This window comes from Ranitomeya variabilis, chromosome 5, assembly GCF_051348905.1.
Source record: "Ranitomeya variabilis isolate aRanVar5 chromosome 5, aRanVar5.hap1, whole genome shotgun sequence".
Classification (NCBI taxonomy): domain Eukaryota; kingdom Metazoa; phylum Chordata; class Amphibia; order Anura; family Dendrobatidae; genus Ranitomeya; species Ranitomeya variabilis.
In genome coordinates, this window is record NC_135236.1 from 381,574,863 (window position 1) to 381,598,748 (window position 23,886).

General features: G+C 46.2%; 1 protein-coding gene across 8 annotated transcripts in view; it reads left to right on the top strand.

Annotated features, from left to right (window-relative positions):
• The first annotated feature begins 848 nt into the window (after positions 1–848).
• Positions 849–23,886, top strand: part of ANKRD26 (ankyrin repeat domain containing 26) — a 154,984-nt gene continuing 131,946 nt past the window's right edge. For 4 of the 8 annotated variants that reach the window (XM_077264993.1, XM_077264995.1, XM_077264997.1 and 1 more), the window contains exons 1-5: positions 849–1,360; positions 14,139–14,253; positions 14,334–14,507; positions 16,288–16,394; positions 18,955–19,092. In XM_077264993.1, the coding sequence (XP_077121108.1) occupies positions 1,152–1,360; positions 14,139–14,253; positions 14,334–14,507; positions 16,288–16,394; positions 18,955–19,092 (743 nt within the window). In that variant the 5' untranslated portion in view covers positions 849–1,151. The remainder of the gene's footprint in view (positions 1,361–14,138; positions 14,254–14,333; positions 14,508–16,287; positions 16,395–18,954; positions 19,093–23,886) is intronic. The other 4 variants (XM_077264990.1, XM_077264992.1, XM_077264996.1 and 1 more) reach the window with 1 other exon arrangement.

A 23,886-nucleotide genomic window follows, 5' to 3' on the forward strand; every position in this document is an offset into this window, starting at 1 on the left:
TGGACTGAAAAATGCATTGGGGTTTATTTAAACGCATTTTTTCTGCGGTTTTGTGCAAAAATTCTGCTGTGTTTACCTGCCCAAGCAATTAAACTCATGAAAAGAGCGCCCCCGTGTGTCTGAAGACCCTGCCGAACTGAGGGGTTTGGTGCTTATTTTACTCCATAGCCTGAAAAACATGCAGGTAAAAAAGCTTGTCTGTTCTATAAAAAAAAAGCATGAAAAACGCTGCTTCAAATCTGCACCAAAAATGCATCGAATACGGGGGAAATAGTGAACTAAAAGCAATAAGCAGAGAAAGTTACCACTGTGTAGATGAGTGCGGACACCCGCAGAACACAAAGATGCAGCGTTTACGCTACGTGTGAACACGACCTTACAGACACAGAAAAGCAAAACCTACAACCTTCTAGTGTGAAGATTATAGAAAAATTCGGAAACTTCTGGCCGTTACAGCTATGAATGGACAAACAAATAACCTCTTATGATTACGCTTCTATATTGCCACCATGCTCCGCAGCGCTATACGGACATTATCCCAGCTTCCGTATTGGCGTGTCTGTGGGTAATTTGTCGCAGTTTGTGTCCGGCTTTCTGGTCTGTAAAAGTTGGGCATTAGGGGAATACTATCAGGCCGCCCATTATGATGTGAATCTACTATTGCTCCTCTATATCTATGCTGCAGGACATCTCTTCACTGCGGAGACAGCTTCCCACCTGCTGTCACCATTGCTTGGATGAGTTCCTATAGAGTCCTCCTCAAGCCGCCGCGCATGCGCTCAGCACTCGGAAGAAGGCGGCTGCCTTCTAAGCTACCACGTGATCAATCTATTCTCGCATGAACCCTCGGTTGTGGGCGGAGCTCCGGCTGTGCGTGGCGTTGCTTTTTACCCGAGCCGCTTCTGATTGGTTCTTGCCTATAGTAACCGAGCGACGCTTGGGGGAGGGCGGAGCGTAGCAACCGGTGGCTGGGTTGTGTGCCCTAACTGCCCTGGGGTGGGCACGGTGCGGGCTGTCTCGGTGAGGTAATGCCCTCAGCATGGAGCGCTCCCGTGTACTCCGCTACGTGTGAGGGTGCGCTGTAGCCAGGCTGCTCTTGCCCTGCCGCCAGCACGTCTCCCCTCAGGCTGCAGCAACTCTTCTAGGGGGCCATGAAGAAGATATTCGGGTTCGGGAGGAAGAAGAAGAGCGGTCCCCCCTCCAGCACCTCGGAGACCGGCAGCGCGCAGTCCGCCGGCGGCTATGAGCTGAGGGAGAAGGAGCTGAGCAAGGTGCACCGGGCGGCCTCCTCCGGGGATGTGGCCAGGCTCCGGCAGCTGCTGCCCAAGCAGGACGTCAACCAGGTGGACAAGGAGAGCAGGTGAGCAGGAACCACAGGGCGCAGCATGGCCTCCCACAGTGGGGCTGCACCGCCTACAGTATCTTGCTGGACGCTCCTGCACTGCTGCATAGGCCAGTCTCACACGTCCACATAATTCCGGTACCGGAAAAATCGGTAGAGGAGTTGTCCGTGTGCTCATGCAGCACATCAGTGTGGCACACTTGCGGCTGCCCGTGTGCCGACTAAGGACCACACGGACCGTGCAGGAGACAGCGCTAGAGTTAAGCGCTGTCCCCCCTGCGTGTGGTGGTGAAGCCAGCATTCATTCCTTCTCCCCAGCAGTGTTCGCTGGAGAGAAGGAATGAAAAATCAATGTTTTTTTAATTATTTTTGTGTTTAAAATAAAGTTCCTCCCACCTCCCACCCCCGCGCGCCTGCCCGCTGGCATTAAAATACTCACCCAGCTCCCACGATGCCTCCTCTCAGTGTCGGCAGCTTGTCCTGTGTGAGCGGTCACGTGGTACCGCTCATTACAGGGATGAATATGCGGCTCCACCCCTATGGGATTTTGTGCTTTGCACGATGGAGCCGCTCACTTGTTTCAGTGTGTTTCGCCCATTGAAATGACTGGGTGGTGAAAAAACGCCGCTATCAGGTTTTGGTACAAAAAATGCATCAAAACCTTATTCTGTAGAATAGGATTTTTTTTTCAGCACTAAACTTTATCAGGATGCACCAGAGACAAATCTAGCATGCCAAAACCGCAGGAAAAACCGAGGGAAACAGGCTTTATTCTTCAGCTTCTTTCTTGCCAAGAGATCAGGTTTTGTGGCAGAAAAAAAAAACCGCTAATGAAACGCCCTGTGTGAGCTTAGTCCTAAGGAGTCTGGCCTTGTTGTGCGATGCATCCGGTACAGCGATGGGACATTCTTTTATACATAGTGATAATAAGGCTGTGTGCACACGATGCGGACTTACTGCGGATCCGCAGCATTTTTTTCCGCGCCGAAACGCTGCAGTTCTGCACAGTGATTTACAGTACAATGTAAATCTATTGGAAAAAAAAAAAGTTGTGCTAATGGTGTGGAAAAATCCGCATGAAAACCGCTGCGGAACAAAAGAAGTAGCATGCTGCTACTTTTGTGCGGAACTGCAGCGTTTCTGACCCCTTACATAATAGAAATCCGCAGGGGTAAAAACTGCAGAAAATCCACGTCAAATCCGCCCCTGCGTTTTCTGCCAGGAGATGCGGATTTTGTGTGGAAAATTCCGCACCCCAATCCACAACGTGTGCACATAGCCTATAAGACCCATCCTCCCATGTCCCTCCGGGGGTTATTTCTCTAGTGATCCGGCCTCCTGAACCCAACCTCCATCAGTTGCTATCTGTAATGTGTGGATTAACCACGTGTCTCCTGACCTGAACGTCTTCATAGGCATATGAGTCTGTCGACTTCCGATCAGGAAGCTCGCGGCCGGCCTGTGCATTACAGATGGCGACTCACAGATGTATAAACCTGGCGTTAGGGAGATGGCAACTAACACTGTATTTTCTCAATAATAATAATGCGCTCTTAGTGTTTAATTAGGTTTTCTCCTCTTCAAGATCCTATAATAATAATTATATTAGCAAATACCTCTAATGAGAAATGTAGTATAGTTCTTCTGACTCACTATGTCATTTTCCCCATGTGCAGGGCATTCCAGTAGCTTAGATATCCCTGGCTAAGGCTTCTTTTACACATACCATTGTTTTGTGGCCCATTTTTGCGGCCCCAATAGATATCTATGGGACCGCAATAATTCCATGATGGGCCGTATTTACGGCCATGAAAAAATATCGAGCCTGCTCGATATATTTCACAGCTTAAAAACACAGCCCCCATTGTAAATCGATGGGGCCGCAAAAACAACTGAAGCTTGTTTTTGCGGTGTACCGTCACTTCCGGTTTTGCGGAACGCCGGGTTTTATTTTCAATACTATTTCCATAGTATTGGAAACCCGAAAAACGACGATCCGCAAGTTTTCTGCGGTCCGTTATTGCAGCAGACTGTGAAAATTGGGGCAATACGGCCCACAATAACGGACCACAAATAACCCGGTATGTGTAAAAGAAGCCTAATCAATGATCTTTATGACAGATAGTTGCTGTAAACAGGGATATCTAAGCAACTGCAATGCACTACACATAGGGTAAGGGACACAGCGAATCAGAAGAACTGTACTACATTTCTAACTGGAGAGATTTGCTAATATTATTATTACACCTACTACATATTGGGATAGGAGATTGGAACACCCTTTTTTAAGCGTCTTTTTGAATGGATTGTCCCATGTTCTGTTTGCAGGAGTGCAGCCCTCCCCAGAGTCCCAGCTTTCTGCGTGCTGAGGGTACTGTGCGCTCCTGACTGTTCGCTAAGGCCAGAGGTATTGTCCTGTGTGCTGGCTGGAACTTTGGTCTCTTTAAGGCTGTGTGCACACGTTGCAGATTTTTCGTGTTTTTTTCGCTATAAAAACGTGAAAAAAACGCACACATTATGCATCCCATCATTTAGAATGCATTCCGCAATTTTTGTGCACATGATGCTTTTTTTTCTGCGAAAAAAACGCATCGTGGTAAAAAAACGCAGCATGTTCATTAATTTTGCGGATTTCCCACTATATTATTGCATTGGGAACATCCGGAAAAATCCGCAAGAAAAACCACACCAAAAACGCGATAAGAACACATGCGGATTTCTTGCAGAAAATGTCCTGTTTTGCTCAGGAAATTTCTGCTAGAAATCCTGAACGTGTGCACATAGCCTAATGCTGCAAGCCAAGGCACTGGATCCAGTGAGCTTGTAATCGTGTGCTCCTTCATAGACTGCAGTGATCGGTAACCCATGCAATAAGCAGCAAGCACGTAGGAACATTTTACTTGCATTATAAACCATTAATGGCTGTTTTGTGGGGTAAAAAGTCCTGCCACATTGATATATAATTGTGTAACCATAATGTGCCGCTGTATGCGACCTCCATACTTCAGTATTTTGGAGGCTAGATAGGAATAGATCTGTAATGCAGAATCAAACAGGAGATATTCAACCTGTGCCATCTCTGGCAGTCCTGTAGGCAATGAAATGGGGCACATTCTCTATCACCGCTTCATTCCTATGAATAATAAATAATAAAGAATATTATTATGATGCTCTGCAGAGCCCAGATCTTTTTCTCATATCCAATTGGTACAAGACTGGTGGATTTAAACAAGAATATTCCCATTTACTGACTGCAAGCACAGATCTGAATATTGGGAGGTATAAAAAAAGACCAATGTTCTATAAAGATGAGGGCCTAGAATAATTGCACTACACGTCCCATAACTCGGAAACCCTGTATTAGCCCAGTGTGTTGTATTGGTCAGCCTGTGAGTGCCCCGCTGCATGGCCCCGTAATGGGATACATGGCCTATATGGTCCTATAGGAAGCAGGTAAGACATGCAGCGTCCTTTTCTAGGATCCTATACCGTAGTGTGCTGCTCTGACAAAGCATGAAAAAACAATCTCTCGGCCTCCATTGGGTGACGGCAGTGTAAATCCACAGTGTGATGTGACGAGGGCCTGGCTGCAGTATGGTCGTCTCTGCGTGAAGTGGTAGAATTAGGTTAGGCTTTAAATCTCACTAAATCGTAATCAGATTACTTTGGTATCCGGTTACTATGTGGCTATAAGGAGTCACTAGTAACATCCTCATGGTAAAAGTCCCCCGTATCTTCCCTGTATATGTTGGCATGGTAACCACAATCCAAACTCTTCTCCATTGTCCAAGGTGCTGGTTTATCTGCACTTGTATGTCTGGTCCAACAATTGATCTTCTTGTTTGGCGTCCTCACATTCCAGTGATCTGCATTCTCCATTAGTGTCAATCTGACCCTATTTGTTTTATATCATGGTTATATAGGCTTTGCTGCCAAATTTTGTATATTTTAGTTTTATAATTTTATCCTCTTTGTAATGCAAATCTACATTAAAAATGTCACAATTTTGCTATGATTAACAATATTGGAAAAAAAAAACCCAAACAAATTACACTCTAACCACACCCTAGATCTAGAAAATCTTGTTTAGTGTCACCTTCAAGAAGAGACGCTGTTGAGGAAGTGGTTGATCTCTCTAAATAAAAATCAAATCAAATCCAATTTGCCGAAAGTGCATCTTTTCCTCCTGGGAGCCGAAATTTTCGACCTATTTGTGTGCGTGTTGTGAATTTGATACGGATTTTCCTCTTGAGTTTCCACGGCATTTGTGCTGCATTTCTGCATCAAAATCCACATGTATGACAATTTCATCATACGCATTGTAAGGCGATGTTCACACGTAGCTTTTTTTGCTGCTTATTTTTATGCAAATTTTAAGCTACATTGTTTTTTTTTTCCTGACTGAATTAGAAAACTGCATTTTTTTAAAAAACTGCACTGTCACTTTCAACGTTTTTGCAGCGTTTTTTCATCCATAGAAAGTAACAAGTAAGTGCAAAAATGCAGCAAAAAACACAAGTATCAGGTTCTGATGTAAAAATCTAAGGGAGCTGCATCATGGGTTTTTTTTTTGTTTGTTTGTTTTTTTTGGGGGGGCGCTGAACTTTATCGGCATGCACCATAGACAATAACAATGCAGTAAAATCTGATTTTTGTAGCAGCTTTTTTACTGCCAAGTGAGCAGGTTTGGCCTGCAGCGAAAAATGCAACGTGTGAACATAGGCTTTTTTCACACTTCAGTTGTTTGGCGTCAGTCTGCTCCGACATAGTGGCGGATCGACGAATCCGTCACAATTGTTGAGAAAACGGTTCTAACGGATCCGTTTTTTGACGGATCCGTTACTTGGGGGTTGTCTGGGAAAAGTATCTACTTTTTGGAGCATGTGCAATTGAAAAAGCAGATTGGCGGCCATTCTATGGAATGGCGGACGCGACGGATCCGTCGCGAACCACCATTTCGGCGCAGACAAAAAACGTTATAATGTCCGTCTATGTCTAGATGACGTCGGCCAAATTTCGACGGATCCGTCACATGGCGGATGGAACGGACGACCATCCGTCACAATCCGTTGCTAATGCAAGTCTATGGGAAAATAGCGGATCCGCCAAAAAAAAATGGCGGATCCGCTATTTGATGAAAACGGCGGATTCAAACTGACGCCAAACAACTGAAGTGTGAAAGAAGCCTAAGAGTAAAATCTGCACAAAGAATTGACTTGCTGGAGATTTTAAAGGGAACCTATCACCCCGTTTTTTAACCCCTTCATGACCTTGCCGTTTTTTGCAATTCTGACCAGTGTCCCTTTATGAGGTAATAACTCAGGAACGCTTCAACGGATCCTAGCGATTCTGAGATTGTTTTTTCGTGACATATTGGGCTTCATGTTAGTGGTAAATTTAGGTCGATAATTTCTGAGTTTATTTGTAAAAAAAACGGAAATTTGGCAAAAATTTTGAAAATTTCGCAATTTTCACATTTTGAATTTTTATTCTGTTAAACCAGAGAGTTATGTGACACAAAATAGTTAATAAATAACATTTCCCACATGTCTACTTTACATCAGCACAATTTTGGAAACAAATTTTTTTTTTGCTAGGAAGTTATAAGGGTTAAAATTTGACCAGTGATTTCTCATTTTTACAACAAAATTTACAAAACCATTTTTTTTACGGACCACCTCACATTTGAAGTCAGTTTGAGGGTTCTATATGGCTGAAAATACCCAAAAGTGACACCATTCTAAAAACTGCACCCCTCAAGGTGCTCAAAACCACATTCAAGAAGTTTATTAACCCTTCAGGTGTTTCACAGCAGCAGAAGCAACATGGAAGTAAAAAATGAACATTTAACTTTTTAGTCACAAAAATGATCTTTTAGCAACAATTTTTTATTTTCCCAAGGGTAAAAGGAGAAACTGGACCACAGACGTTGTTGTCCAATTTGTCCTGAGTACGCTGATACCTCATATGTGGGGGTAAACCACTGTTTGGGCGCACGGCAGGGCTCGGAAGGGAAGGAGCGCCATTTGACTTTTTGAATGGAAAATTAGCTCCAATCGTTAGCGGACACCATGTCGCGTTTGGAGAGCCCCTGTGTGCCTAAACATTGGAGCTCCCCTACAAGTGACCCCATTTTGGAAACTAGACCCCCCAAGGAACTTATCTAGATGCATAGTGAGCACTTATAACCCCCAGGTGCTTCACAGAAGTTTATAACGCAGAGCCGTGAAAATAAAAAAATAATTTTTCTTTCCTCAAAAATGATTTTTAGCCCAGAATTTTTTATTTTCCCAAGGGTAATAGGAGAAATTGGACCCCAAATGTTGTTGTCCAGTTTGTCCTGAGTACGATGATACCCCATATGTGGGGGTAAACCACTGTTTGGGCGCACGGCAGGGCTCGGAAGGGAAGGCACGCCATTTGGCTTTTTGAATGGAAAATTAGCTCCAATCATTAGCGGACACCATGTCGCGTTTGGAGAGCCCCTGTGTGCCTAAACATTGGAGCTCCCGCACAAGTGACCTCATTTTGGAAACTAGACCTCCCAAGGAACTACCGTAATCTAGATGTGTGGTGAGCACTTTTAACCCCCAAGTGCTTCACAGAAGTTTATAACGCAGAGCCATGAAAATAAAAAATAATTTTTCTTTTCTCAAAAATGATTTTTAGCCCACAATTTTTTATTTTCCCAAGGGTAACAGGAGAAATTGGACCCCAAAAGTTGTTGTCCAGTTTCTCCTGAGTACGCTGATACCCCATATGTGGGGGTAAACCACTGTTTGGGCACACGTCGGGGTTCGGAAGGGAAGTAGTGACGTTTTGAAATGCAGACTTTGATGGAATGCTCTGCGGGCGTCAGGTTGCGTTTGCAGAGCCCCTGATGTGCCTAAACAGTAGGAACTCCACACAATTGACTCCATTTTGGAAACTAGACCCCCAAGGGAACTTATCTTGATGTGTAGTGAGCACTTTGAACCCCCAAGTGCTTCACAGAAGTTTATAACGCAGAGCCGTGAAAATAAAAAATGTGTTTCCTTTCCTCAAAAATATTTTTTTAGCCCAGAATTTTTTTATTTTTGCAAGAGTAACAGGAGAAATTGGACCCCAAAAGTTGTTGTCCAGTTTCTCCTCAGTATGCTGATACCCCATATGTGGGGGTAAACCACTGTTTGGGCACACGTCAGGGCTCGGAAGGGAAGTAGTGACATTTGAAATGCAGACTTTGATGGAATGGTCTGCGGGCGTCACATTGCATTTGCAGAGCCCCTGATGTGCCTAAACAGTAGAAACACCCCACAAGTGACCCCATTTTGGAAACTAGACCCCCGAAGGAACTTATCTAGATGTGTGGTGAGCACTTTCAACCCCCAAGTGCTTCACAGAAGTTTATAACGCAGAGCCGTGAAAATAAAAAATAATTGTTCTTTCCTCAAAAATTATGTTTTAGCAAGTAATTTTTTATTTTTGCAAGGGTAACAGGAGAAATTGGACCCCAACAGTTGTTGCCCAGTTTGTCCTGAGTACGCTGGTTCCCCAAATGTGGGGGTAAACCACTGTTTTGGCGCACGTCGGGGCTTGGAAGGGCGGGAGCACCATTTGACTTTTTGAACGCAAGATTGGCTGGAATCAATGGTGGCGCCATGTTGCGTTTGGAGACCCCTGATGTGCCTAAACAGTGGAAACCCCTCAATTCTAACTTCAACACTAACCCCAACACACCCCTAATCCTAATCCCAACTGTAGCCATAACCCTAATCACAACCCTAACCCCAACACACCCCTAACCACAACCCTAACCGCAACACACCCGTAACCCTAATTCCAACCCTAATCCTAACCCTAATCCCAACCGTAACCCTAATCCCAACCCTAACCACAACTGTAACCCCAACACACCCCTAACCCTATCCGTAACCCTAACCACAAGCCTAATCTTAACCCTATTTCAAACCCTAGCCCTAATTCCAACCCTAACTCTAATTCCAACCCTAACCCTAAGGCTATGTGCCCACGTTGCGGATTCGTGTGAGATTTTTCCGCACGATTTTTGAAAAATCTGCAGGTAAAAGGCACTGCGTTTTACCTGCGGATTTACAGCAGAGTTCCAGTGTTTTTTTGTGCGGATTTCACCTGCGGATTCCTATTGAGGAACAGGTGTAAAACGCTGCGGAATCCGCACAAAGAATTGACATGCTGCGGAAAATACAATGCAGCATTTCTGCACGGAATTTTCCGCACCATGGGCACAGCGGATTTGGTTTTCCTTAGGTGTACATGGTACTGTAAACCTGATGGAAAACTGCTTCGAATTCGCAGCGGCCAATCCGCTGCGGATCCGCGGCCAATCCGCTGCCAATCCGCTGCGGATCCGCGGCCGATCCGCTGCCGATCCGCGGCCCATCCGCTGCCGATCCGCTGCGGATCCGCGGCCCATCCGCTGCCGATCCGCGGCGGATCCGCGGCCGATGCGCTGCGGATCCGCGGCCGATCCGCTGCGGATCCACGGCCGATCCGCTGCGGATCCGCGGCCGATCCGCTGCCGATCCGCTGCGGATCCGCGGCCGATCCGCTGCGGATCCGCGGCCGATCCGCTCTGTGTGCACATGCCATAACCCTACCCCTAACCCTACCCGTAACCCTAACCCTACCCCTAGTTCTAACCCTAGTTCTAACCCTAAACCTAGTGGAAAAAGAAAAAAAAATATTTTCTTTATTTTATTATTGTCCCTACCTATGGGGGTGATAAAGGGGGGGGGGGTTTATTTATTATTTTTTTATTTTGATCGCTGTGATAGAACCTACCACAGCGATCAAAATGTACTTGTAATGAATCTGCCGGCCGGCAGATTCGGCGGGCGCACTGAGCATGCGCCCGCCATTTTGGAAGATGGCGGCGCCCAGCGAGGAGACGGACCGACACCGGGAGCCTCGGTAAGTATAAGGGGGGGGAGATCGGGGCACGGGGCGGGCGTCGGAGCACCGTGGGGGTGACATAGAGGAGGGGGGGAGCGGGCAGGAGGACGGGGGAGCGGAGCACAGGACGGAGGGGACCGGACCCCATAACGGAGCACTGGGGGGGCGATCGGTGGGGTGGGGGGGGGTCACTTCAGGTTTTCCAGCCATGGCCGATGGTATTGCAGCATCGGCCATGGCTGGATTGTAATATTTCACCAGTTTTTTAGGTGAAATATTACAAATCGCTCTGATTGGCAGTTTCACTTTCAACAGCCAATCAGAGCGATCGTAGCCACGGGGGGGTGAAGCCACCCCCCCTGGGCTGAAGTACCACTCCCCCTCTCCCTGCAGATCGGGTAAAATAGGAGTTAACCCCTTCACCCGATCTGCAGGGACGCGATCATTCCATGACGCCGCATAGGCGTCATGGGTCGGGAAGGGGTTAAAGATTAGATAAAAATAGTGTGGAATCCCGCGGCCATTTTCCTGAAGCCCGGGCAGCAGAGCGCTCCATCTGCGCATGCGCGGCCACAGGAAAGATGGCCGCGCCCACCGGTAAACGGCGAATAGCGAAGCCCGCGCTGTTTTGAATCTCCTGGGCAGTGGATCTTCGCTTTGGACATGCGCACACCACTACGCCACCAACGTAATGATGAGCAGGTTTCTGGGGGAGAAACAGCGCTGTAACCACGCCCATCCGACCTGACCAACTTGAGTGACAGGACAAAACGGCCACTTCACACAGGTATTTCGGCAGCCTAACGGGGGAATAAAGGCAACAAAAAGGCACTAATGTAAAGCCCAGCTCTGCCCCTATTTCACACTATTTTTATCTAATCTTTAAAAAACGGGGTGATAGGTTCCCTTTAAAATCCGCACAGCTGGTCAAATTATGAGCGGAAAATTTCCAAAACGCGTTGGTGAGATTTTTTTAGTCTCCTTAGCTGGCACTGTATTGTGCTGCAGTTCTTCTGCACACAAATCTACCCGGAAAATACACACCGTGGGCATTTACCTGAAATTTGACCGTGTGAACTTAGACTATATTTATTTACACAAGGTCACAAAACTGTGGCCTTCTTTTTAAGTATATGAAATTCCATTAATGCTGCCAAAGACTAATCTAAGAGAATGGGAATAAGACAGGAATTTAAATGGGCATTCGCCAGCATATCATGTCTTTGTGGATTTTCCCATTAAATATGTTGCCGTTTTCCCTTTTTGTAAAGATTTCAGCCATCCATAGTTTCCCCTGAAATGTTGTATTGCTAGCCCATGTAATTCAGGCGTGAGAGGCCTCTACATTAGTCACATTGAGGAGCCACTATAAAGAGCTGCTCTTCCCTAAAGGACCCCCTGATACATCGACTTGTGTAATAGTGGCTATGTCTGGTGCAGATCAGCCCTATTCAGGTGAATGGAACCGCGCTGAAAAGCCCGACACCACCAACTCCCTGCGTACAGACCTATGGAGGGGCTATTAAAGGTGGTCTCAAGAGTCAGACCCCAGCCAATCTGTTATTCATGGCCAATGCTGTGGAGCCAATCAATATTGTAGTCAGAAAACATTGCATGACAGGTCTACTTTTCGTTCTTGTGCCTTAATTTTTCCTCCCATTTTTCTAAGAGCCTTAACTTTTTTAAATTTTTGATGGACAAGTTGTAGTTTTGAATGACACCATTACTTTTTATCATATAATTTACTGAATAACAAGAAAAATGCAATTAGTGTGAAAAAAGATGTCAAGTAAACCATAGTTTTTTGGGTTTTCATTTTACCATGTTCGTTTTGTAGGATAATTGGCCTAGCAATGTCATTCTCCAGGTCAGTTCAGTTACAGCAAAACCAAACTTTATGGCAGATTTTTAATTAAGCAAAATAAATGGAATACTCAGGAAACCAGCAGGAATAAATTACCGTATTTTTCGGACTATAGGACGCACCGGACTATAAGGCGCACCCAGGTTTTAGAGGTGGAAAATAGGGAAAAAAATATTTGAAGCAAAAAAAATGTGGTAAAATATTTAATGACATAAATAACATACTATTATATGTGGTGTTATTATATATAATAGTACGTTATTATGTTGGAAGCTGCGGGACCAGTGTGGTGTCTGTATACTATATGAAGATGCTGGAGGGTGAGTATAAGAATGGGGGCACAGGGCTTATATTGAAAGCACCACTCCAGCACTGCAAAATAACACTGGAGTGCTGCTTTAAAATCCCATGGGAGAACTATAACTCCCAGCATGTCCTGCAGATCCTATGACATGCTGGGAGTTATAGTTCACCAAACGAGTGGCAGAGTGCTTTATTGTGTTTTGTAAAGACTGACCTCTTAATTGTGGCAGCCAGCCAGCCTGTGGTGAGGTAAAAGCTGGAGCATCCCATGGCTGCACACACAGAGCCCTCCCTGTTGTTGTTGCCTTTCCACAGCGCAGGACATAAGAGGAAGCTGCAGATTCTAGGTGGGAGTCTGAAGGACCTATGATGATGTCAGAAGAGGGAGGGCTCTGAGCTGCCATGTGATGCTCCAGCCCGCCCACTTCTGACATCACACAGGTCCTCCTTGTGCACCACAGACAGCTCAGTGTCCAGCACAGGCAGGTATGCAGCGATCTCCTGGCCCCTGCTGCTGCTGCCTCCTCCCCCGGACACACAGATTCTCCCCAGAATCCGTGCTGGGGAAACTGTGTGTCGCTGCTTAAGTGCAGTATTCATTTGCTGCTCACCGCTTAGCTGATCGGTGGGCGGGGAGCCGCTAATAAATATTCACTGCACTTAATCAGCGGGGCCATGTGGTTTCCCCAGCAGCTGATTCCGGCAGCGGGGACATCCTGAAGTGGGATATCATTGCGATCCCACTCGCTGCTGCCCCCCTCCCCACATGCTATATCCGTACTATAAGACGCACCCACACTTTCCTCCCAAATTTGGAGGAAAAAAAGTGCGTCTTATAGTCGGAAAAATACGGTAATAACAGAAAGCGGCAACTTGTGACCTAGTGACGTGTCTTGTTCTTTAAAGTGTTTGTCCACTAATTAGCAGCTCCTTACTAATGTGCCCAGGGAGATGAAAATGGGAAAAAAAGAGGCTCAACTTCTAAACGGTACCACCCCACAACACTAATACGGCAGGGGTGTCATATGAGAGTGATCGCCAGCAGCATTCACGTAGTGTCCGCGTGGAAGAAACACCATATCTCCCGATTTAGATTGACTCTTGAAAGGGTTGTCCACTACTCGAACATCATCACATACATCCGCAGGAAGTCAGAGCGGCTGCTCTCTCACTTTCTCTGGATGTATGCGATATGTCTGAAGGTGAAGAGAGTGAAGGCAGCGCTGATTGGCTGCAGGGGTCACGCATGACATAAAAATGTTACGCGATCCTTGAGAGAGCCAGTGTCGACACCGCTGGAATGTCACCTGAGGGGAGTATAAGTGTTATTATTATAGTGGGGGCAAACGTAGGGATCAAGTAGTGGACTACCCCTTTAGGGTCTACATTAATTAAGTTGGAATACTTAGAGGGGTTTTCCAACAATCAGTGTATTTGCAGGACAACTGCTTTTAGCAGTATGTGTTCATTCCTTTCTGATCTATGTACGTTAGTTTAGGACATATGTTCCCTTCCCATGGCTGAGACCCTGAAGCCCCCATAAACAATAGACAACTGACGACCAGTCGCCATCTCGCAAATACAGTACTTCTGCATATCAATGGCAGTTATAATATGGACATGATATATGCTATACATTACATTGACATCTGACATTTACCTTATTTTCTAGCTTTTGTACAACCCTCATTCCATTCTAAACGTTCTTTCTTTTAGGACACCTTTGCATCTTGCTTGTGCAAATGGGCATCTGGATGTGGTGAAACTGTTAGTAGAAAACAAGGCGAAATTAAATGCTTGTGACAATGATGGTCGGTCTCCAGTGATGAAGGTATGTGTAAATCTGATGAGGGATGGAGCACTCGTGTACTGGGAGAGCTGGGAGTGTGTAATGCTCTTTTCTGTTACTAGGCTATTCAGTGTCAGCATGAACCCTGCGCAACCGTATTGCTCGAACATCGAGCCGATCCTAATGTTGTAGACATCAATGAGAACGCTGCTCTTCATCTCGCTGCTCTTATTCCATCCATGTCCATAGCCGTTCAGCTCCTCGAACACGGTGCCAACATCAATGCAATGAATAAGGTCAGCTTTGTTCCTTTTTTATTAGAGTACATGAAAGATAAAAAAAAACCTCTAGTATGTCCACTTTAGTTTACATGATCTTTAGCCAAAGTGAGAAAAAAAGCAGATTCTTGAATAGTTAGGCAAGTAATCCTGCCATTGATGCGCTACTCTGGAAAATAGGGCGGCGACCTGCTTGAATTTTACTCAAAAAATGCCCATAATAACTAAATGTAGGTAAAAGACGACTTCCTAACCTGTTACGTTATAGACCCAGAAAACTTCCAGCTTGCACCTACATCGTAGCGGACCTTCTACACAATCGCTGTAATGTTGTATGGTCTTGCTGCCCTCATTCCCCACAAGTTAAATCTGCTTGTGCTGCAGCTACAAGTCTAATGACAAGCAACTGGCCATTTCATATATTTGATTTTTTTTTTTTTTTTGAGTGTTATAATTTTATTATCTCTGCTCAGTGTGCCCCCCTGCAATCTCTGCTCAGTGTGCCCCCCCTGCAATCTCTGCTCAGTGTGCCCCCCTGCAATCTCTGCTCAGTGTGCCCCCCTGCAATCTCTGCTCAGTGTGCCCCCCCTGCAATCTCTGCTCAGTGTGCCCCCCCTGCAATCTCTGCTCAGTGTGCCCCCCCCTGCAATCTCTGCTCAGTGTGCCCCCCTGCAATCTCTGCTCAGTGTGCCCCCCCTGCAATCTCTGCTCAGTGTGCCCCCCCCTGCAATCTCTGCTCAGTGTGCCCCCCCTGCAATCTCTGCTCAGTGTGCCCCCCCTGCAATCTCTGCTCAGTGTGCCCCCCCTGCAATCTCTGCTCAGTGTGCCCCCCCTGCAATCTCTGCTCAGTGTGCCCCCCCTGCAATCTCTGCTCAGTGTGCCCCCCCTGCAATCTCTGCTCAGTGTGCCCCCCCTGCAATCTCTGCTCAGTGTGCCCCCCCTGCAATCTCTGCTCAGTGTGCCCCCCCTGCAATCTCTGCTCAGTGTGCCCCCCCTGCAATCTCTGCTCAGTGTGCCCCCCCTGCAATCTCTGCTCAGTGTGCCCCCCCTGCAATCTCTGCTCAGTGTGCCCCCCCTGCAATCTCTGCTCAGTGTGCCCCCCCCTGCAATCTCTGCTCAGTGTTCCCCCCCCCTACAATCTCTGCTCAGTGTGCCCTCCCTGCAATCTCTGCTCAGTGTGCCTCCCCCTGCAATCTCTGCTGAGTGTGCCCCCCCTGCAATCTCTGCTGAGTGTGCCCCCCTGCACAATCTCTGCTGAGTGTGCCCCCCCTGCACAATCTCTGCTGAGTGTGCCCCCCCTGCACAATCTCTGCTGAGTGTGCCCCCCCCTGCACAATCTCTGCTGAGTGTGCCCCCCTGCACAATCTCTGCTGAGTGTGCCCCCCCTGCACAATCTCTGCTGAGTGTGCCCCCCCTGCACAATCTCTGCTGAGTGTGCCCCCCCTGCACAATCTCTGCTGAGTGTGCCCCCCCTGCACAATCTCTGCTGAGTGTGCCCCCTGCACAATCTCTGCTGAGTGTGCCCCCCTGCACAATCTCTGCTGAGTGTGCCCCCCTGCACAATCTCTGCTGAGTGTGCCCCCCTGCACAATCTCTGCTGAGTGTGCCCCCCTGCACAATCTCTGCTGAGTGTGCCCCCCTGCACAATCTCTGCTGAGTGTGCCCCCCTGCACAATCTCTGCTGAGTGTGCCCTCCTGCACAATCTCTGCTGAGTGTGCCCTCAACCCCCCCCCCGCAGTCTCAGTATACCCTCATAGTTCGACTAACATCTTTTTTCTTTTTTTTTTTCCCTGTAAGGATGGCTGTACACCACTTATTCTTGCTGTTACTGAAAATCATCAAGAAATGATGGAGCTTTTAGTCAAAGAAGGAGCAGATTTAAATTTAAGGGACAGCAATGGAAGGTAAAAATCTCTGGCAAGATGGAGACAAGAATGTTCCTAGAATACTTAGGTTTTCTTTAGCAAATATGTGAACTCTCTTCTGAAGTAACTGAGCAGAGATTTTGATGAAGCGTTTACATTGTTATCAATAGAGACCAGTCAGACTGCAGGTTTATAATGGTTGTCCAGCACTTAGATATTGATGGTCGTTATCTGATGAGTGGGAGTGCTGGGTCCCTCAGGTCTTGCGTCCAGAAGTGTCTACAATATCTGCAGCTGAGTCATCTCTGTACACTGTGTAGTGGCCTTTATCGGGTACAGAACCTCATCTCCCATATTCTTTTAATTGGATAATTGTTTCCGCTGTTTGACGTTTTCTAAAGATTTCCAACCAGCTTTAGTGTTTTCTTTGTTTTTCCGGCATATCTTTTTAGACTATAGTCTTGACAAATTCTGACCTATATATACATTAATACATTAATACTTTTAAAGATTTCACTTCTATTGTTAGTTTTGCCAAGTGCTCTGCTTTCTCACATCTACTTGTATGTACAGTGGGGAAAAAAGTATTGTCAGCCACCAATTGTGGACATTATAGGTAGACCACAGCTATGAGTCAAAATGAGAAAACAAATCCAAAAAATCACCTTGTCTGATGTGGCAAGATTTATTTTGCAAATTATGGTGGAAAATAAGTATTTGGTCACCTAAAAACATGCAAGATTTCTGGCTCTCAATATTGCCTTCAAGATTTCTGGCTCTCAATATTGCCTTGCGCTGGCGTGTACTACGGAGGACACAGCATGAACTTCAATCCAATATTGCAGCCAGCATGCAGCCAGCGGGTAAGGAAAGGGTGAATCAAACACCCAAAAACCCCGCCCATATGACCCAAAACCGGTTCCGCCAAATTCAGGTGACAGGTTCCCTTTAAGAGGCTCCTCTGTCCTCCACTCATTACCTGTAGTAATGGCACCTGTTTGAACTTATCAGTATAAAAGACACCTATCTACAACCACAAACAATCCCACTCCACACTCCATACTCCACTATGGTGAAGACCAAAGAGCTATCGAAGGACTCCAGAAACAAAATTGTAGCCCTGCACCAGGCTGGGAAGACTGGCTGGAATCTGCAATAGGCAAGTGGCTTGGTATAATGAAATCAACTGTGGGAGCAATAATAAGAAAATAGAAGACATACAAGTCCACTGATAATCTCCCTTGATCTGGGGCTCCACACATGATCTCACCCTGTGGTGTCAAAATGATCACAACAACAGTAAGCAAAAATCCCAGAACCACATGGGGGGGCCCTAGTGAATGACCTGCATAGAGCTGGGACCACCGTAACAAAGGCTACCATCAGTAACACACTACGCCGCCAGGGACTCAGATCCTGCAGTGTCAGATGTGTCCTCCTGCTTAAGCCAGTACATGTCCGGGCCCGTCTGAAGTTTGCTAGAGAGCATTTGGATTATCCAGAAGAATATTGGGAGAATGTCATATGGTCTGATAAAACCAAAGTGGAACTGTTTGATAGAAACAAAACATCGATGTGTTTGGAGGAGACAGAATGCTGAGTTGTTATCCATAGAACACCATACCTACTGTGAGGCATGGGGGTGGCAACATCATGCTTTGGGGCTGTTTCTCTGCAAAGGGACCAGGATGACTGATCCGTGTACATGAAAGAAAAGGAATGGGGCCATGTATCGTGAGATTTTGAGTGCAAACCTCCTTCCATCAGCAAGGGCATTGACGATGAAACGTGGATGGGTCTTTCAGCATGATAATGATCCCAAACACACCACCAGGGCAACGAAGGAGTGGCTTTGTAAGAAGCATAAGAAGGTCCTGGAGTGGCCTAGTCAGTCTCCAGATTTTAACCCCCATAGAAAACCTTTGGAGGGAGTTGAAAGTCTGTGTTGCCCAGCGACAGGCCCAAAACATCACTGCTCTAGAGGAGATCTGCATGGAGGAATGGGCCAACATACCACCAACAGTGTGCGATACCATAACATATGTGGCCACAAGTGACCTCAGCGAACACTTTGTCGGAAAGCACCACTGCAGAGACAAGTGCATAATATTTTCTAGAATTCCCAGATGAGAAAATACTAGTTATCATACTTGTCCTATGCAAAATTACTTTTTCACCCAAAATGACTCTTTCATCCCTGTGCTGCAGCTGTTCCCACCACTAGAGTTGATGCAAATCAATTTCAGCACCCAGACCAGCGGTCAGGTGAGGAATGTTTGGATGGGAACCCTAAGAACCACCTCTTGTCTGATGGCATCACCATTTCTGGACAGCATTGGAACGCTATTAACATTTAAACTGGCATGTTAATAGTGTTTTGGGACATGACCGGTTCCCTTTAAGTCCTCAAGGGCAAGAGTTACTTAGCAGAAGCTCTTTATTTTGCCCAATATAGGGGTAGTAGTCATGGGGCCCCTTTATGTTCTCTCATTAGGTCATCTAGAAAGGGTTTTCCAAATTGTTCAAATGCTGTAATCCTGTTGTGTTCTCACTGTATCAACTTCCAATTATGCTCTACAAAATTTCATTTTTATTACAGGACCCCTTTAATGATTGCAGCAAGTAACGGCCACATCAGTTTAGTGAAATATCTGCTCCAAAATAATGCTGATAGTTCCATAAAAGATTTGACTGGTTGGACTGCTGATGATTATGCTGTCAATGATGGTCATCATGCGTAAGTGTTTTGTTTGTTTTTTCTATATTACTTCTGTATTTGGAGGCATAGTATAACCCAGGTGGGTTATATAATGGAATTTTGACAATGGGTATATTAGTGACTAAACAACACTGACTATGTTGGACTTTACTACTTAATAGCACAGTCTTCATTTTTCTTCATTAAACTCTTCAATGTTTATTATAAATATTTTATTAAAGAGTATCTAAACTTAATTTTTTTTCCATATATTCTAAGGGTAATTTGAATACATATCGTAATAGGGTTAATTACCCCATTTTGCCTTCATTTTGAAAGTAGGTGCATAGATCCTTCATGTGACATATATATTATACCTATTGTTTCATCCTCTGCACTTTAACTGTACAGTAATATTTGTTGTTATTGACTATTTTTGTCTGTATATACAATCACATTTTTTCATATTTGATTGTGGTATTTTGATCATGTTGATATATATATATATTTTTTTTTTGCATGCTATACCCTCTGTATATTAAAAATCCCTTTTACTCTTATTGGATATATCTCGTGGGACTACTACTATATTAAACACCACTTATATACCTGATTGGTGGGGCATCTCCTTTGTATATGCCTGTATACACAATAATATACTTTTGGGACTATTATGTCTTCCCACTGCTTACTGTCATCTTGTCTTTTTGTTTTCTAATTGTTTTTAAGTCCATCAGCACTTTTGTTTCAATGAGGCATTTCTATTGCCCTTCATGTTTGGGTGTGCACCATTATTCTGCTTGTCTGCTTCTCTTACTATATGGCTATTTACCCTTGTGCAGTCAGTTGTAGCACTTTATTGTTTCATATACATCTTTTGTGTTGCCCATTATTTTCATTGTAGGTAATGACACATAGCACAGCTGTCTTCCTCTTGCATTTGTGCTGTCAGTAATTGCCAATGTGTAATCTGGTTAGACACATCAGTCTTACCATAGCACACAGAGAAAACTGGTGTTGACCTTCTCTGTGCATGTTTTTTTTTTCTATTTTTCTTTTCTTCCCCTGCATAACACCTCCTGCTTATGATTGGGCAACTTCAAACACTGGAAAAAGTAAGCGCCAAGGAGAGAGAATCTCTGCTAACACCACCACAATGAAGATTCGGAAAAAATTGTTTCATTCAGATCTTCAACTTTATCATGCTGTTTTGCATATACAAAGTGATGAAAGGTCCTCAGTCACAGCTTAGCATCAAGTTTCTCCATAAATTCAGCAAAATTGGGAAATTACCGTAACCCCTTTAAGAAATTTATCCAAATTGAATTTCTAACGTAAAAATAAATAGTCAAGTTTATATGTGATATACTGTACAACTGTGGAATGTAAAAGTTTGGACACTTTTGGTCAAAATTACCTTTTTCTCTAGTCACCTTCCACGACGGCATATGGAGGTTGTCTCTTTGCCCTAATGGGGAACAGGAAACACAGAGGTTAAAAGGACCTCCCACCTCCCACTTGCCAGTGTCTTTCCTGTTCCCCATGGGACAGGGAGAGGTTTTCCATGTGCTGTAGTGGCCGGCGGCTACGGTACCTTCTCAGGCTCTGCCTGTATAGCCGGGCAGCAGACGGTCGCTCTCAGCCTCCCTCTTTTTGCGGCTCCCGTCGTCCTGCTTGCAGGTGCCTCGGGACCCCCTCCCGGCCTTCCCGCGCCCCCACGAGGGCAAAGCAGGCTTGGGTTCCCTGACCGGGCTCCTCCTGGAGCTGCCCGGCGTCCTCCTCCTCCATGCTGTCGGCTCGGCGTTCCGGAAGTGACGTCGGCGGCTCTCGCGCGTCACTTCCGGTTTCTCCATACACTAAGAAGCCGGTACTTCCGGGTTTCGCCGGCCGGCGTGTCGGACCTCACAGCTCCCTCACCTGGATCCTGGAGGGGGATTAATCGCTGGAGCAGGTGCTAGGACGGCGTCCATAAAAGCCTGCTGAACCACCACTGAGGTAAGGCTATCTCCCCCAGTATGGATGGTTCTTCATGCCCCGTATCTACGGAGCCCAGCGCCACCCCTGCCTCTGTGAGTGTTTGCAGGGATGGGATCCGGGAGGAGTGTAGCAGGGGTTAGAAGTCCTCACCTCTCTCTCCCTTTATATATTTCAGGGAGAAAAACCTGCCCCTAAAGGTGCCTATAGGAAGAAGTGCCCTATCTGTTCCACTAAATGTCCTCCTAACTGGGACAAGAAACTCTGTCAGTCATGTACTGACAGAATAATAAGAGCTGAGCAGCCATCACTGTTGGATGAGATTCGCTCACTAGTAAAACAGGAGGTACAATCTTCCCTGGCAGCTTTTACACCTCCACCTCCGCAGCCACAACCTCATTTACCGGCTAAAAAGAGGAAGATTCAGGTTGTGGAATCCGACTCTGATTCGGACCTCTCTCATGCCTCATCTGTTGGCTGGGAGGATCCAGTATCGCCTAAAGCTGAGGTCAGGAAGTACCTTTTCTCCTCAGACTATATTGAGGATCTAGTCTCTGCTGTCCGTAATACCATGGGACTAGAAGAGGAACCTGTACCGCAGTCCATACAGGATCAGATGTTCGGTGGTCTTTCATCGGAGAGGAGAGTGGGCTTCCCAGTTCATGCTAATATTATCAGTATGATTAATCAAGAATGGGAACTACCTGAGAAGCGTCTCAGTACCCCTTCAGAAATGAAGCACAGATTTCTGCTTGAGGATGATCTTAAATTAGATATTCCCAAGGTCGATGTGCAGGTGGCTAGAGTCGCCAAAAGAACTGCACTCCCCTTTGAGGATTCTTCTCAATTGAAGGATCCCATGGATAGAAAGATCAAAAGTCTCCTCAGAAAATCATGGGAAACTTCTACATCTGTCCTTAAGGCTAATGTCACCTCCACCTGTGTGGCTAGAGCCCTCTCCTGCTGGCTTGAGAAATTAGAAAATCACATATCTCAAGGTACCTCAAGAGGCGAGATATTGGATTCCCTTCCCATTCTGCATAAAGCTACAGGGTTTTTGGCGGACGCTTCTCTGGAATCTGTAAGAGTCGCCGCCAGATCCCTGGTACTTTCCAACTCTTCCAGAAGAGCTCTCTGGCTTAAGCTATGGAGTGGGGATATCACCTCTAAGTCTAAGCTCTGCGCCATACCCTTTAAAGGAGACTACGTCTTTGGTCCAGCCCTAGACGATATTCTCGATAAAGCCACCGACAAAAAGAAAGCGCTCCCTGAGCAAAAACAGCCTAGGAAAAGTTTTTTTCGTGGCCCACAACCTCAGCCCTCTCAAGCAAGAGGCAAAGGAAAAACCAGCAGGTGGAGCTATGCAAAGGGTAGGGGAAAAAATATTTTTGTCCTGCAGCAGCAGCAGCAGTCCCAACAGGACAAACAATGACTCCGACCCGGTGGGGGGAAGACTCTCGAAATACGTGGGTCAGTGGGAAGATATCACCAGCTCCCACTGGGTTCTCAATGTCATCAAGGAGGGCCTGTTAATAGAGTTAATTTCTCCCCCCCCTCAGGGTCTAAAAGTCACTTCCCTTCCATCATCAAGGGACCGCAGCCTATTGTCCTTAGGTCTCAAAGATCTTATCAGATCAAATGTAATTTCCCCAGTCCCACAATCAGAGTGGGGAAAGGGACACTACTCCCGACTCTTCCTGGTCCCCAAACCTTCGGGAGACGTCCGGATTATTATAAACTTAAAGGGCCTGAATCAGCACGTGAAATATCGCAAGTTCAAGATGGAGTCTGTAAGGTCTGCGATTCCTCTGATAGAACATCACTCCTTTATGGCTACCATCGACCTCAAGGATGCGTATTTCCACATCCCTATTCACCCGAGACACAAAAAATATCTCAGGTTTGCGATACAGGGGAGTCATCGGGTGGAGCACTATCAGTTTGGAGTCCTTCCCTTCGGCATTTCATCAGCACCGAGGGTGTTCTCCAAGGTGATGGCAGAAGTAGTGTCATTCATCCGGAAACAGGGTGTTTGTATAGTGCCCTACCTGGACGATCTTCTGTAGCTTCCACCGAGGTAACCCTGATATCCCATGTCTCTACCACCCTAGAGATTCTGAGATCCCTAGGTTGGATTCCGAACCTACAAAAATCTCAACTTCAACCTGCAAAAACCAGGAGATTTCTGGGAGTAATGCTGGACTCAGCAAGACAAATGTCCTTCCTCCCAGACGATCACAGACTTTCCTTAATAACAAAAATCAGGAAGTTCAAGGAGATGAGATCCCCTACTCTGCGAGAGGGAATGTCGCTGTTGGGCTCCATGACAGCCTGCATACAGTCGGTGGCTTGGGCTCAAGCTCACTCAAGGACTCTCCAAGCCCACATTCTGGACAATTGGGATGGTCGACCTGGCACTCTTACCAAGAGGATCCACACTCCGGGCAGGGTGAAAGCCTCTTTAACATGGTGGATGAATCCCAGGAACCTTCTGAAAGGAGTATGCTGGATTCAGTCCCCTCTAACCACCATCAAAACAGATGCCAGCAAGAGGGGCTGGGGAGCCATAGTAGACCATGTCCCTTATCAAGGCCAGTGGAGCCAGTCGATCACCGAGAAATCGTCAAACTTCAGGGAGCTCAAAGCCGTGGAAGAGACCCTATTAGCGGCAAGTCATCAGATTTCGGGTCAACATGTACAGATATACTCGGACAACATGACCACGGTGGCCCATATCAGGCACCAGGGCAGTACAAGAACCCTCAGTCTAAAAAAGATCTCCGCTCGAATCTTTTCTTGGGCCGAAAAACACCTACTATCCCTGACGGCAATCCACCTGAAGGGTACTACAAATATTCA